This window comes from Leopardus geoffroyi, chromosome A1, assembly GCF_018350155.1.
Source record: "Leopardus geoffroyi isolate Oge1 chromosome A1, O.geoffroyi_Oge1_pat1.0, whole genome shotgun sequence".
In the NCBI taxonomy this organism is placed as follows: domain Eukaryota; kingdom Metazoa; phylum Chordata; class Mammalia; order Carnivora; family Felidae; genus Leopardus; species Leopardus geoffroyi.
In genome coordinates this window covers 1,631,286-1,645,538 of record NC_059326.1, presented here as the reverse complement: position 1 = coordinate 1,645,538, position 14,253 = coordinate 1,631,286, and the positions used below count along the sequence as shown (strand labels likewise).

Here is a 14,253-nt window from a genome sequence, read left to right as displayed (position 1 = left end):
CTGTTTCCGATTCTGTGTCTCCCTCTCTCTCTGCCCCTCCTCCGTTCATGCTCTCTCTCTGTCCCAAAAATAAATAAAAACGTTGAAAAAAAAATTTAAAAAAAAAAAAAATTTTTTTTTAACATTTTAATTTATTTTTGAGAGACAGAGAGAGAGAGAGAGAGAGAGAGAGAACAAACATGAGTGGGGGAGGGGCAGAGAGAGAGGAAGACACAGAATGGGAAGCAGGCTCCAGGCTCTGAGCTGCCAGCACGGAGCCTGACCAAGGGCTTAAACTCACAAACCATGAGATCATGACCTGAGCCAAAGTCAAGACGCTTCACTGACTGAACCACCCAGGTGCCCCACTATTAACATGTTGTTGTTTTTTTTTCATTTTAGAAAAGTACTTATTTGCATGGATCTTTATAGTTTATAAAAGATTTCCCGGGACGCCTGGGTGGCTCAGTCAGTTAAGCGTCCGAATTTGGCTCAGGTCATGATCTCGCAGTCCGGGAGTTCAAGCCCCATGTCAGGCTCTGTGCTGGCAGCTCAGAGCCTGGAGCGTGTTTCAGATTCTGTGTCTCCCTCTCTCTCTGACCCTCTTCCGTTCATGCTCTGTCTCTCTCTGTCTCAAAAATAAATAAACGTTAAAAAAAAAAAATAAATAAGAAACATTTCCATTGTATCTTTTTTTTTTTAATTTTTTTTCAACGTTTTTATTTATTTTTGGGACAGAGAGAGACAGAGCATGAACGGGGGAGGGGCAGAGAGAGAGGGAGACACAGGATTGGAAACAGGCTCCAGGCTCTGAGCCATCAGCCCAGAGCCTGACGCGGGGCTCGAACTCACGGACTTTGAGATCGTGACCTGGCTGAAGTCGGATGCTTAACCGACTGCGCCACCCAGGCGCCCCTCCATTGTATCTTTTTAAGAAATTTTTATTTAATTTATTTTTTTAATTTACATCTAAGTTAGCATCTAGTGCCACAATGATTTCAGGAGTAGATTCCTTAATGCCCCTTACCCATTTAGCCCACGCCCCCTCCCACAACCCCTCCAGTAACGCTCTGTTTGTTCTCTATTTTTCAGAGTCTCTTATGTTTTTGTCCCCCTCCCTGTTTTCCTATAACATGTTCTAATGCAGCATTTGGTGACGGTACTGTTGGCGTTTAGGATGGGACCGTTCACTGTACAGGTCCTCTATGCATTACTGAATGTTTACCGTCACTGGTGGCTGCTTACCTAATGCTCACAGTGCCTCCCTATCATCATGACCCTAAAATATGCCCCTCCCCCTACATCTCCAAATGGCTCCCCCAGGGGTAGGGCTGTATTGTCTTTCTTTGCTCTCACACTGTCTTTTTTCTTTAATTTTTAAATCTTTTATTGTGAAGTATAACACATATGGAAAGACACATAAAACATAACTATACAGCTCAATAAACTGATATAAAAAGAACACTCATGTAATTATCCTACAGTTCAAGAGACAGAATGCTGCAAACACCCTAGAAGCCTCCTTTACACCCTCAACATTACCTCCTTTATCTAATACAGGCAACTATTATCCTGACTTTTGAATACTGATCTAGACTGGCTTTGAACTTTACATGAATGAAATCATATAGTAGGTATCCTCTTTTTATAGTTTTATTAAAATATAATTCATGTAACATACAATTCACTCATATAAAGTGCAAAATTCAAAGGTTTTTGGTATATCTCATTAATTTTTTTAGTTTATTTATTTATTTATTTTGAGAGAGAGAGAGCAAGAAGAGGAGGGGCAGAGACAGAGGGAGAGAGAGAATCCTCAGTAGGCTCCATGCTGTCAGCACAGAGCCGAATGTGGGGCTTGAACTCATCAACCGTGAGATCATGACCTGAGCCGAAACCAAGAGTCAGATGCTCAACCAACTGAGCCATGCAGGCACCCCATCACATTATTAATTTTTAAACATTATGATTAAAATATACAACTCAGTGGCATTAATTGCATTCAGAAAGTTGTACAATCATCACCACTATTTCAAAATCTTTTTCATTAGCCGAACAGAAACCCCACAATCATTAAGTAATAACTTCATTTCTCCCCCCAAACTCTAGTAACCTCTAATATACTATCTGCCTCTATGAATTTGCCCATTCTAGACACTTCATACAAGTGGGATCACACCATATTTGCTCTTCTGTGTCTGGGTTCTTTCACTTGGTACGATGTTTTCCAGGTCCTTCCATGTTGCAGCATGTGTCACAATGCTGTTCCTTTCCATGGTGGAATACCCCACTGCATATATACAACCACATTTTGTTGCCTGTCATTCATCAGTGATGGGCACTTGGGTTGTTGACACTGTTTGGCCATTGTGAAAAATGATATGTTAATGAATGTACCAGTATCTGTTTGAGTCTCAGATTTTAATTCCTTTGTATATATTTAAGAGTAGAATTGTTGCATCATATGGTAATTCTAAGTTTAGCCTTCTGAGGAACCACGAGATGGTTTTCCATAAAACACCATTTTACATTTCCACCAACAACGCACAGGGTTACAATTTCTCCAGGTACTCAACCACCCCACCACTTACTATTTTGTTGTTGCTGTTTTCAAATATAACAGCTACCCTAAAAGCTGTGGTGTCTCATTGTGATTTTGATTTGCATTTTCCTAATGACTAATGATGCCGAACATACTTTCATGTGCTTATTGATCATCTATCTGTATACCTACTTTGGAGAAGTGTCTATTCAAATCCCTTGCCTATTTTTAAATTGTTTTTGTTGTTGTTGTTATTGTTGTTATTGGGTCATAGAAGTTATTCATATATTCTAGATATAGCCCCTTATCAGATATAGACTTGCAAATATGTGGGCTGTCTTTTCATTCTGTTGATAGAGTCTTTTGTTTTTTAATTTACTCTTAAAATTTACATCCAAGTTAGCATATAGTGCAACAATGATTTCAGGAGTAGATTCCTTAGTACCCCTTACCCATTTAGCCCATCCCCCCTCCCACACCCCCTCCAGTAACCCTCAGTTTGTTCTCCTTATTTAAGAGTCTCTTATGTTTTGTCCCCCTCCCTGTTTTTATATTATTTTTGCTTCCCTTCCCTTATGTTCATCCGGTTTGTATCTGAAAGTCCTCATATGAGTGAAGTCATATGATATTACTCTTTCTCTAATTTTGCTTAGCGTAATACCCTCTAGTTCCATCCATGTAGTTGCAAATGGCAAGATTTCATTCTTTTTGATTGCCAAGTAACACTCCATTGTATATATATACCACATCTTCTTTATCCATTCATCCATCAATGGACATTTGGGCTCTTTCCATACTCTGGCTATTGTTGATAGTGCTGCTATAAACACTGGGGTGCATGTGTCCCTTCGAAACAGCACATCTGTATCCCGTGGATAAATGCCTAGCAGTGCAATTGCTGCATCGTAGGATAGTTCTATTTTTAATTTTTTGAGGAACCTCCATACTGTTTTCCAGAGTGGCTGCACCAGCTTGCGTTCCCACCAACAATGCAAAAGAGATCCTCTTTCTCTGCATCCTCACCAACATCTGCTATTGCCTAAGTTGTTAATGTTAGCCATTCTGACAGGTGTGAGGTGGTATCTCATTGTGGTTTTGATTTGTATTTCCCTGAAGCTGAGTGATGTTGAGCATTTTTTTCATGTGTCAGTTGGCCATCTGGATGTTTTCTTTGGAGAAGTATCTATTCATGTCTTTTGCCCATTTCTTCACTGGATTATTTGTTTTTTCAGTGTTGAGTTTGGTAAGTTCTTTATAGATTTTGGATACTAACCCTTTATCTGATGTCATTTGCAAATATCTTCTCCCATTCCATCGGTTGCTTTTTAGTTTTGCTGTTACCTTCACTATGCAGAAGCTTTTTATCTTGATGAAGTCCCGAGAGTTTATTTTTGCTTTTGTTTCCCTTGCCTCTGGAGATGTGTCGAGTAAGAAGTTGCTGTGGCCAAGATCAAAGAGGTCTTTGCCTGCTTTCTCCTCTAGGATTTTGATGGCTTCCTGTCTTACATTTAGGCCTTTCATCCATTTTGAGTTTATTTTCGTGTCTGGTGTAAGAAAGTGGTCCAGGTTCATTCTTCTGCATGTCGCTGTCCAGTTTTCCCAGCACCACTTGCTGAAGAGACTGTCTTTATTCCATTGGATATTCTTTCCTGCTTTGTCAAAGATGAGTTGGCCATACGTTTGTGGGTCCATTTCTGGCGTCTCTATTCTATTCCATTGATCTGAGTGTCTGTTTTTGTGCCAGTAGATAGAGCTTTTTGATGTAAAAAAGTTTTAAATTTTGATGAGTCTAGTGTATCTATTTTTTTCTTTTATTGTCTGTGCTTTTGGTGTCACATCTAAGAAATCATTGTCAAATCCAATGGCATAAAGATTTTCCTCTCTGTTTTCTCCTAAGAGATTCATACTTTTAGGCCTTATATTTAGGTCTTTGATCCATTTAAAATTTTGTTTTGTTTTGTTTTAATTTTAGAAAGAGAGGGCACACCCAGGCAGAGGAGAGGGGCAGAGGGAGAGAATCTTCATGCTGAGCTTGGAGCCTGACACAGGGCTCAATCCCACAACCCTGAGATCATGGCCCGAGCTAAAATCAAGAGGTGGACACTAACCAACCGAGCCACCCACGTGCCCCTGAATTAAGTTATATACAGTGTAAGGTAAGGGTTCAACTTCATTCCTTTCCAAGAGGATAGGTTTCTGAGCACCTTTTGTTGAAAAGACTGTCCTTTCCTCATCGAATGGTCTTGGCACCTTTGTTGAAAATCAATTTACTATATACACAAGGGCTTATTTCTGAGTTCTAGATTCCATTCATCTGTACGTCCGTCTTTATATCAATACCATATTGTTTTGACTACTGCAGCTTTGTAGCAAATTTTGAAATCAGAAGGTATGATAACTCTAACTTTCTTCTTCTTCAAATTGTTCTGGTTATTCGAGATCCCTTTGAGATTCCATGTGAATATTAGAGTGAGCTGGGCAATCTGCTTTACTGAGTCTATTGCAAATGTTACTCTCATCTGGAAACACTCTTACAGACACACCTAGAAATAATTTGGGCAGCCAGTGGCCAGTCATGTTGACACATAAAATCAACCATCTCAGTAGAATTCACCAGTGACACTATCTAGGTCTGGGGATTTTCTTTGTTGGATTTTTTTTTCTTAAGTGGGCTTTATGCCCAGTGCACAGCCCAACACAAAGTGCAACATGGGGCTCAAACTCACAACTGTGAGATCAAGACCTGAGCCAAGATCATGAGTCAGACACTTAACTGACTGAGCTACCCACGCACCCCAACTTTGTTGGAATATTTATTTTAAAGATATATTTACTTATTTATTTTTGAGAGAGAGAGAGAGAGACAGAGACAGAGACAGAGAGAGAGTGTGTGTGTGTACATAAGAGGGAAAGAGGCAGAGAAAGAGAGAGACAGAGAATCCCAGGCAGGCTCCACACTGTCAGCCTAGACCCTGATGTGAGGTCAGAACCCACGAACTGTGAGATCATGACCTGAGCTGAAGTCAGATGCTTAATCAACTGAGCCACCCAGGTACCCCTCTGATACAATCTTTATAATTTCCTTTCTTCTTCTAATTGTGGGTTTATTCAGTATCTTGTAGATAGTTTACTGATGGATACTGATTTTCTTATTCAATCTGTCAATCTTTTTCTTTTACTGGAAAAGTTTAATATATTTCTATTTGTTATTACTGACATAGAATGATTGTTTCTTCTATATAGCTATTTGTTCTGTGTATTACATGTTTCTAGTTCCTCAATTCCTCCATTACTGCCCTTTATTGGTATTTAGTTGATTTTTTATAGTGTACTATTTTGATTCCCATCATTCCTTTTCTGTGCATTCTTTCTTTTATGTATTTGCCTTTTAAATCATATAGGGAAAAGAGAGGTTATAAGCCAAACCAAAAGTACAAAGTGCTGTACTTTTATATTTACCTATGAAGTTACCTTTACAAGTCTTCTTTAATTTTTTCTTAGGTCTTGGAGTTACCGTCTAGCATCTTTTCATTTCAGACTAAAGGACTCCCTTTAGCATTTTTCATTGGGTAGGTGTACTGGTAATAAGCTCCCTCAGCTTTTGTTTATCTGATAATGTCTTAATTTATCCATAATTCTTTTTTTTTTTCCACATGACACAAGTACTCTTATTTTCTAAACCATTTAACAAGGCATAAAACCAGTCTTAGCTCTCAGGCCATAAAAACCAGACAATGGGTGGTAGTGGGTAGCTGCTGACTCCTACTTTATTTAAAAAAATTTTAAAGGTTTTGGGGCCACCAGCTGGGTGGCCCAGCTGGCTAAGTGTCTGACTCTCAATTTCAGCTCAGGTCATGATCCCACGGTTCATGGGTTCGAGCCCTGTGTTGGGCTCGGTGCTGACAGTGCAGAGTCTGCTTGGGATTCTGTCTCTCCCCTTCTCTCCCTCTTTTTCTCTTGCATGCATGCACGTTCAAAATAAATAAACTTAAAAAAATCTCTCTCTGCTTCTTCCCTGCTCATACACACTGTCTCAGAATAAATAAACTGTATTTTATTTTTAAAAAATGTTTGAGAGAGAGCATGAGTGGGGTAGGGGCAGAGAGAGAGGGGGACAGAGGATCCAAAGAGGGCTCTGTGCTGACAGCAGAGAACCTGACGTGGGGCTAGAACCCACAGACTGTGAGATCATGACCTGAGCTGCCAATGTTGGACACTTATTTATTTGGAGCGTCTGGGTGGCTCAGTTGGTTGAGGTCATGATCTTGTGGTTCATGGGTTCAAGCCCTGCCTCGGGCTCTGTGCTGACAGCTCAGAGCCTGGAGCCTCCTTCAGATTCTGTGTCTCCCTCTCTCTCTGCTCCTCCCCTGCTCATGCTCTGTCTTTCCTCTCTCAAACATAAATAAACTTTAAAAAAAAAAGAGTTGCATGCTCTAAAAAGAAAAAAAAAAGTTTAATTTGTAATATACAATGTGAATTGATTATAAATTGGAAACAACACAATTTATTTCTATTAGGACTCTTTCAGAAATGAAACCTTGTCCTACAACCGAGTCAGTGATTTTCTAATTATAAAGAAATAATACTTGTTTGTTGAAATGTAAGAAAAATACACAGAGCAAAATAACTCAAGGAAAGTATTTTTTTAAACTTTTGCATAAAAAGGTAATATATTTAACACAATAAAGACCAAATAAAATGGAACTTCATTCAAGAAAATGGAAATAATGGGGTGCCTAGGTGTCTCAGTTTGTTAAGTGTCCAACTTTGGCTCAGGTCATCATCTCCATAGTCCATGGGTTTGAGCCCCATGTCAAGCTCTGTGCTGACAGCTCAGAACCTGGAGCCTGCTTCGGATTCTGTGTTTCCCTCTCTCTCTGCCCCTGCCCTGCTCATGCTCTGTCTCTCCCTCTCTCTCTCCCTCAAAAATAAACATTAAAAAAAATTTTTTTTAATGGAAATAATACATGAATGTTCATTAATATTTGTTCATGAATGTAATATATTTATCAGATTCTAATTCTAGGGATAAAATCAAATCCCAACACATTTAAGTAAACATGAAATCAGAATAATTACTTACTGTATAAGAGAAGCTCTTTCAAAGTATTGAATGGCTTTTTCACAAAACTGGGTGTCAATGTAATAAGCTCCAAGCCACTCAATAACTTCAATGTTAGAGGGGAAATACCTATATGACTAGAAAAATATGGACATGACAATACAACATCAGTGGCAATGTAGAATTTATACCTCAACATTTAACCTATTGAAAGGATTTAATTTACCAATATGAAATTTCTTAACAAAAAAGCATGAGCTGTCATAAGGTCATAAGCACTTTATGTTTTGAAACTACAAGATTTAGAACACTTAATGTTTGATATACATTTTTAAATTACCTATAAATAGCTTTTCGATGTACTGATAGATGATCTGAATCAAATTAAATAAGTAATAGAATTTTAAAAAGGATCAAAATCATGCAAGGGAAAAATGAATGTGATTTTAATTTAATTTTGCATTAAAATTATTAAAAAATTTTATATTCCACAAATGCTTTATTTTATTTTAAATCATCATTCATTTAAAAACCAGTAAACATTTCTAAATTTTAAAAACTAAACGGTCTGCTGACTGTTGTTTTCTTTTCTGCTGAATGCTTTATAACAATATATAAAAGGCTAAAAAGTAAAAGGAAAATAAAATTACACTTACCTCATAGTAGTACTGAAATGCTTGGGATTTATCTCCTTCACTATCATATAATTCTCCTAGTTTAGACAGAGCTCTAGAATCAGTTGGAACAACACTGATCAGTTGCATTAACCATTCAATAGCTTGATTGGGATCTTCCATTAATTCATATCTTGGAAAGTTTTAGTTAAGGATAACACAATTTTTCCAAATTCATTAATAAATAAGCAAACCTAAATACAACATTACAATGAAAATATTTCTTAGCCTATAGTAATGTGCTACTGAATACTGTTTATTCTGAATTTCTTCAGGGATGGGGATGAAAATGGGGCACTGTAAATAACACTCATCTCCATATATACCTTGCTTTTCCTTTTGCTTCATTAGTATCCACGAAGATCAACTCCCAAATTTCTAGTAGAATTAACAGTTTGCTCTTTTATTCGAAGCACTGTCCAAAATTTGTCCTTAATAGAAATGCCTGAAAGTTGTGTTCAATTATTCCACTTCTCTTAATTTGTCGAACACGTTAAGGGAAGAGTTTCCATGTATTTTCCTTTGAGTTTTGCCCAATTAGATTAAAAGCCCAAAATAGGGTATTCTTTTTTTGTAGCAAGTGCCTAGTAAATCCTTTGTATACACTCAAATAATTTATTCACAGCAATACTTATTGACTACTATTTATTTTTACATTAAATGTCTCAATGAAATGAACATATTCCAATCTAAAGTTTTATTGAGAAAGAAGCTTCTGTTTTTAACGATGGCAAATGTGATACCTTAAAAGAAATATAAAAATAAGAAAATGATTGAAACAGCCTTAAAATTATCAATTGCTTAACTGAGTCCAAGCTGATCAGGAACTGGGAAGTATCAGATCATGACGGTGGCAATTTCAGACAGATTGAGTGGACAAAACAAAGAGGCTAAAAGGAATAAGCATGAAATCCTCTGCTCTAAAAATAGCTTTTTTATTAAAAAATGTTTTATGCTCTCTAACAAAAGTAGAGTACATAGTACTTAAAATTATTAATGGTATACCTCATAACATACTTTTCCCTAACATCTGTATAAAAGTTATATCAAGAGGGGTGCCTGGGTGGCTCAGTCAGTTGAGTGTCTCTGACTTTAGCTCCAGTCATGATCTCACCATTTGTGAGTTCGAGCCCCACATCGGGCTTGCTTCTGTCAGCGCCTAGCCTGCTTTGAATCTTCTGTCCCCATCTCTCTCTTCCCCTTCCCTGCTCATGCTCTCTCTCTCTCAAAAAATAAATAAACTGGGGCGCCTGGGTGGCGCAGTCGGTTAAGCGTCCGACTTCAGCCAGGTCACGATCTCGCGGTCCGTGAGTTCGAGCCCCGCGTCGGGCTCTGGGCTGATGGCTCGGAGCCTGGAGCCTGTTTCCGATTCTGTGTCTCCCTCTCTCTCTGCCCCTCCCCCGTTCATGCTCTGTCTCTCTCTGTCCCAAAAATAAATAAACGTTGGAAAAAAAAAAATTTAAAAAAAAAAAATAAAATAAATAAATAAATAAACATTTAAAAAAAAGAAACAAACTTGTATCAAGATAATGGTAACTTAAAAACCTACATAAGATTTTAACTCTTCCCAAATGTTGTTTTGAAAGATTATTTTTAAAATAAGGAGAGAAATTAAAATGTTTTTCAAATAGTTTCAAAGGCATTAAAAACATTAACAAATTTCTGCTTTTCTAACCAAAGGCAGGAGGGAAAAAAGAAAACAAACAAACTAAAGAGAGCCAGGAGTTGTAGAAGAAACTGACCAGGCAGGAATGTTTTACTTTTCCACATTCCCCAGAGTTCTAAACATAATACTGGCACAGAGTTCTAAACATAATACTGTGACTGTGGCACAGCACACAGTCAATAGGTGACTACTGAATGAACGGAGTAAGTGAGTGAATTCATATAAACTACTGGCTAATTTTGTAGGGTAAAGGCCTTTGGAGAGTTATACTCATTAAGCCTATATGTCAGCTAAAATAATGAAGATAAATTAACCAAACTCAATCAGCAGTACTAACCAGTAATAAATAATATTTTCCTTTTAAACAGTAAGTTACTGCTTCAAAAATACCCTACAAGACTCAGAGTTAATACAATCTAACCTACAGTCAATGAATAGCTTATGTGTACTAAACATCTGTGCTCAATTACTATTTCAATTATTTCCCCCCCCAAATTAAGACATAATAGTGTTAACCTTTTAATAATTTCTTTTAGAATGCAAATGATCTTTTAAAACAGGATCAACCAAAAAACACACTCTTAACTATTGACAACAAACTGAGGGTTACCAGAGAGAAGATGGGGGCGGGGAGATGGGTAAAACAGGTGATAGGGATTAGAGTATACTCATCACGATGAGCACTGAGTAATGTATAGAGTTGTTGAATCACTATATTGTACACATGAAACTAATATAACACTAGTGTAATTATATTATATTATATTATATTATATTATATTATATTATATTATATACAATAGAATTAAAATTTAAAAAGATACACATTTTATAAAAATGTAAAATACTGGAATTAAAATTAAAAAATAAAGCTGTATCACTCAAATAATATTTTTATCACATATTAATGTGATAGGATTTAAAATATTATCCTCATCAATTACCTCATTGGCTAAGGTTATTTAACGACTGGTACTCAATCACCAATTGAGTGAATTAACAACTGTCCTCAAGTTTTTCACATAAGATACACATTTGCTATCTGGTAAAGAACTTGGGCACTGTTTCTTAGGATTGCATGAAGTTTCAGGAAACAGTCCAAAGCTTCATCAAGCCGGTTTAGCCTCTTATAGGTAAGGCCTTAAAAAGAAGAAAAAGAAAAGCTATAAGCATTATTACTGGTAAGTAATTTTCTCAAAGTCACAGGATAAATTTTTAAATATATGTAAATATTCATCCAGAAGAGAGAGATGATGGGAATTTTTTTGAAAAAGAACAAGGCAGGGGAGGGGCTTTTCCACTATTGTTGGGCAGATACCAAAACATGCTACAGCACTATCGTGATTTTAAGGTGCGGCAGGGAAACAGGAGTAGACAGACTAGCAGAATGCACAGTTCAGAAACTGACTCAGTTACAGAATTAATGGGCATTGAAACTTAACGGGGACTAAGGGACTAGTAAGAAATGGAGCCAGGACAACCGACTACACGTGAATTAAAACATGTAGATTCCTATTTTGAATGTATTCCTGTTTTGAATACACCCAAAACTTACTTTAAAACTAAATAGAAGAAAAAAAATGGTTAGAGAGGGAGGGAGCCAAAACATAAGAGCCTCCTAAAAACTGAGGACAAACTGAGGGTTGATGGGGGCTGGGAGGGAGGGGAGGGTGGGTGATGGGTATTGAGGAGGGCACCTGATGGGATGAGCATTGGGTGTTGTACGGAAACCAATTTGACAATAAATTTATAATAAAAAAAAACTAAATAGGAAAAAACAAAGATGTAAACGTATGAAAAGAAAATATAGGAAAATGATTTTATAATCTTGGGGTAGGGAAGGGCTTTGTAAAGCAATAAATAAATGAAGCCACAAACTTTCCAAAAGCCAAATTTGACTCTATAAAATTAGAAAACCTGTTTGACAAAACAAATGACCAATTAAAAGCTAAGCAACAGACTAGGAAAAGTACTTAAAACTTATAAAGAGAATAAATAAATAAATATCTAGGCAAGAAATCTCCTGCATTAAGGCCTCTGCTATTCACTTCCCTCTGCTCTTTCCCCGATACCCGAACGGTCCCACCCTCCCTTGCTCCAACATGACTTTAAACTCTCCTTGACTCCATCTAAAATGGCTAATTCCTCCCAACCCAGCCAGGTCTTCCTTTTGCATCTGGCAGGAGATTAAAGACTCCTCTCCAGGAGGAAGGATCCAATTGGATCAATTGACTAGCGGGCAGTTCCCCAACTACGCAGATCAGGCAGATGGCCCCGTGGCAGCGTGCCAGCACATCAGTCTCCCTTGTGGCCTCAGAGATCCCGCTCAGCTTTAGCTGCAAACTCCTAAATGCGAGAAGACAGGCCAGGATCATCAGACATCTGAGGAAAGTTTACGACACGAAACATAGAAGGTAAAACAAACAAGCAAGCCAAAAACAGCAAAACACAGCTATGCAGGGAGAAGAAAACCTCAAAAGAAACTTCATTAATAACCCAAGAGATAAGAAGCAGTGTTGTATCAACATGTGTTTGTCGCACTGCAAACTCAAGAACAGGAAGGAATGACACCCGTTTCAGGGGACCCTGACAGGCAAGGAAGGGAATAAGATGCGCCTTCAGGTCTTACAACGTTTCGTTCGCTAAAAACCAAACCTGATGTAAATATGACAAAATGTTGAAGTGTGTTAAATACAGTTGGTAAGGGACATGGGTATTTTTCTGTCCAATTTTTGTGTTTGAAACTGCTCATAAAGAAAATGTGTTTGTTTGTTTGTTTTCCCACCTATCAGTTTGGCAAAAGCTGAATATTCAGTATTAGTAGGAATTTGGGAAGTCAGTCTCCTCCACTAATGAACTGGAGCTCTGTAAGTCAATTTAAAATAAGAAAAGAAAGAAAAACATTGTAAAGGAGAAAAACAAAGCAATTCTGCCTAGTTTACTTACCAATATTATAAAGTGCTTCAGTACAAGAAGAATCATTTCTTAGAGCCTCTTTATAGAATTCAGCTGCCTTCTCATAATCACCGTTTGCAAAAACTGTATTCCCTTTGTTAGTCAGAGCTGAGGGATTATATCTATCAGAGTTCACAGCTAAATCTGCATAGCTACTGGCTTGTGCAAATTCATTTTCCTAAACAAAGTACAAAACACACACAAATTATTCGGGGTTCGTCAAATATCTCTACTGACTGTTCTGGGCTACAGACATGATAAACAGATTTTCTGAGATTACAAATACGATAAACAGAAATATTTTATATATCTTGATCTGGATAGACTTTTTCTACAAGATTTTTAATCATCATGTTCTTTCAACGACCCAAGTTTCTAATGACTGACTTCACAGTCTCATGGTTTGAATAACAACACTACATGTAAGTGGCTCCATTTTATTAATGGGCTTTTTGTCTATTTGTTTTTAGCTTGAGAGAGAGAGTGAGGACAGGATGAGGAGGGGGCAGGAGGCAGAGAATCTTAAGCAGGCTCCACACTCAGGGCAGAGCCCAATGCAGGGCTCGATTCCACCACTCCGGGATCATGACCTGAATCAAAATCGAGAGTCAGGCGGTCAACAGACTGGGCCACCCAGCCGCCCCAAGTGGCTCCATTCTGAACACCCGGATTTCACGTCACAGCTGCAGTACTGTGCACACCTGAAGCCCTGAGCTGGCTACAAAGGCACCACTATCCTTCCCGTCCTTCCATCCAATTGGTTGCGTCACCTACTAGGTCTGGCATTTCTAGCAACTCAGAGAGAGTTCTGTCTCTTCCGCCAAAGGACCTTAACATCACTCATTTAAGCGACATAGACCTCTCAGCCCTTAAATAGTGAAGCATCTGTGCCGGCTTGCTTAAGCCAGGAACCAGATTTCCCAGAATCCCCTTCCCTGCATGGTTCTTGTCCACAGTCGACTGAAAGGAACTTGTAGGACATGCGGGACGCAGACACGAAGCAGCAGCTTTTGCTCTCTGAAGGTCTTTTTCTGGTCATCAGTTGCAGGACTGATGCAGAAATGCCTGTGGGTTCCAGCCTGCCCTCATTCATTTTGACTCCACATCTGGTTCTGCCTCCCAACTGTGCTGTCCCTGCTGAGCACAGTGACCCCGATCCCCGATGGGGCTTGGCTGCGGATCCACGGAGGAGGCAGTTGTGCAGAAGCAACTGCTTCCCAAAGGTCTCTCCAAGAACTCCCCCTTCATGTGGCTGCTGGACACGCTGGGCCACTCACACACTGACTGCTGATCCCTTCTCAGGCCCCTGACCCCCCTTCTGCACCTTCACCCACAGCTCCCCCACCACTGGGTAAATTCTAGCTCCCACATCCCT

General features: G+C 38.5%; 1 protein-coding gene across 8 annotated transcripts in view; it reads right to left on the bottom strand.

Moving 5' to 3' along the window:
* The window catches only part of IFT88 (intraflagellar transport 88), a 133,356-nt gene that overhangs the window by 41,292 nt on the left and 77,811 nt on the right, over positions 1 to 14,253 (bottom strand). For all 8 annotated transcript variants that reach the window (XM_045444086.1, XM_045444095.1, XM_045444103.1 and 5 more), the window contains 4 exons: positions 12,870 to 13,056; positions 10,955 to 11,063; positions 8,240 to 8,390; positions 7,605 to 7,720 (listed from right to left, as the gene is read on the bottom strand). In XM_045444086.1, the coding sequence (XP_045300042.1) occupies positions 7,605 to 7,720; positions 8,240 to 8,390; positions 10,955 to 11,063; positions 12,870 to 13,056 (563 nt within the window). The remainder of the gene's footprint in view (positions 1 to 7,604; positions 7,721 to 8,239; positions 8,391 to 10,954; positions 11,064 to 12,869; positions 13,057 to 14,253) is intronic.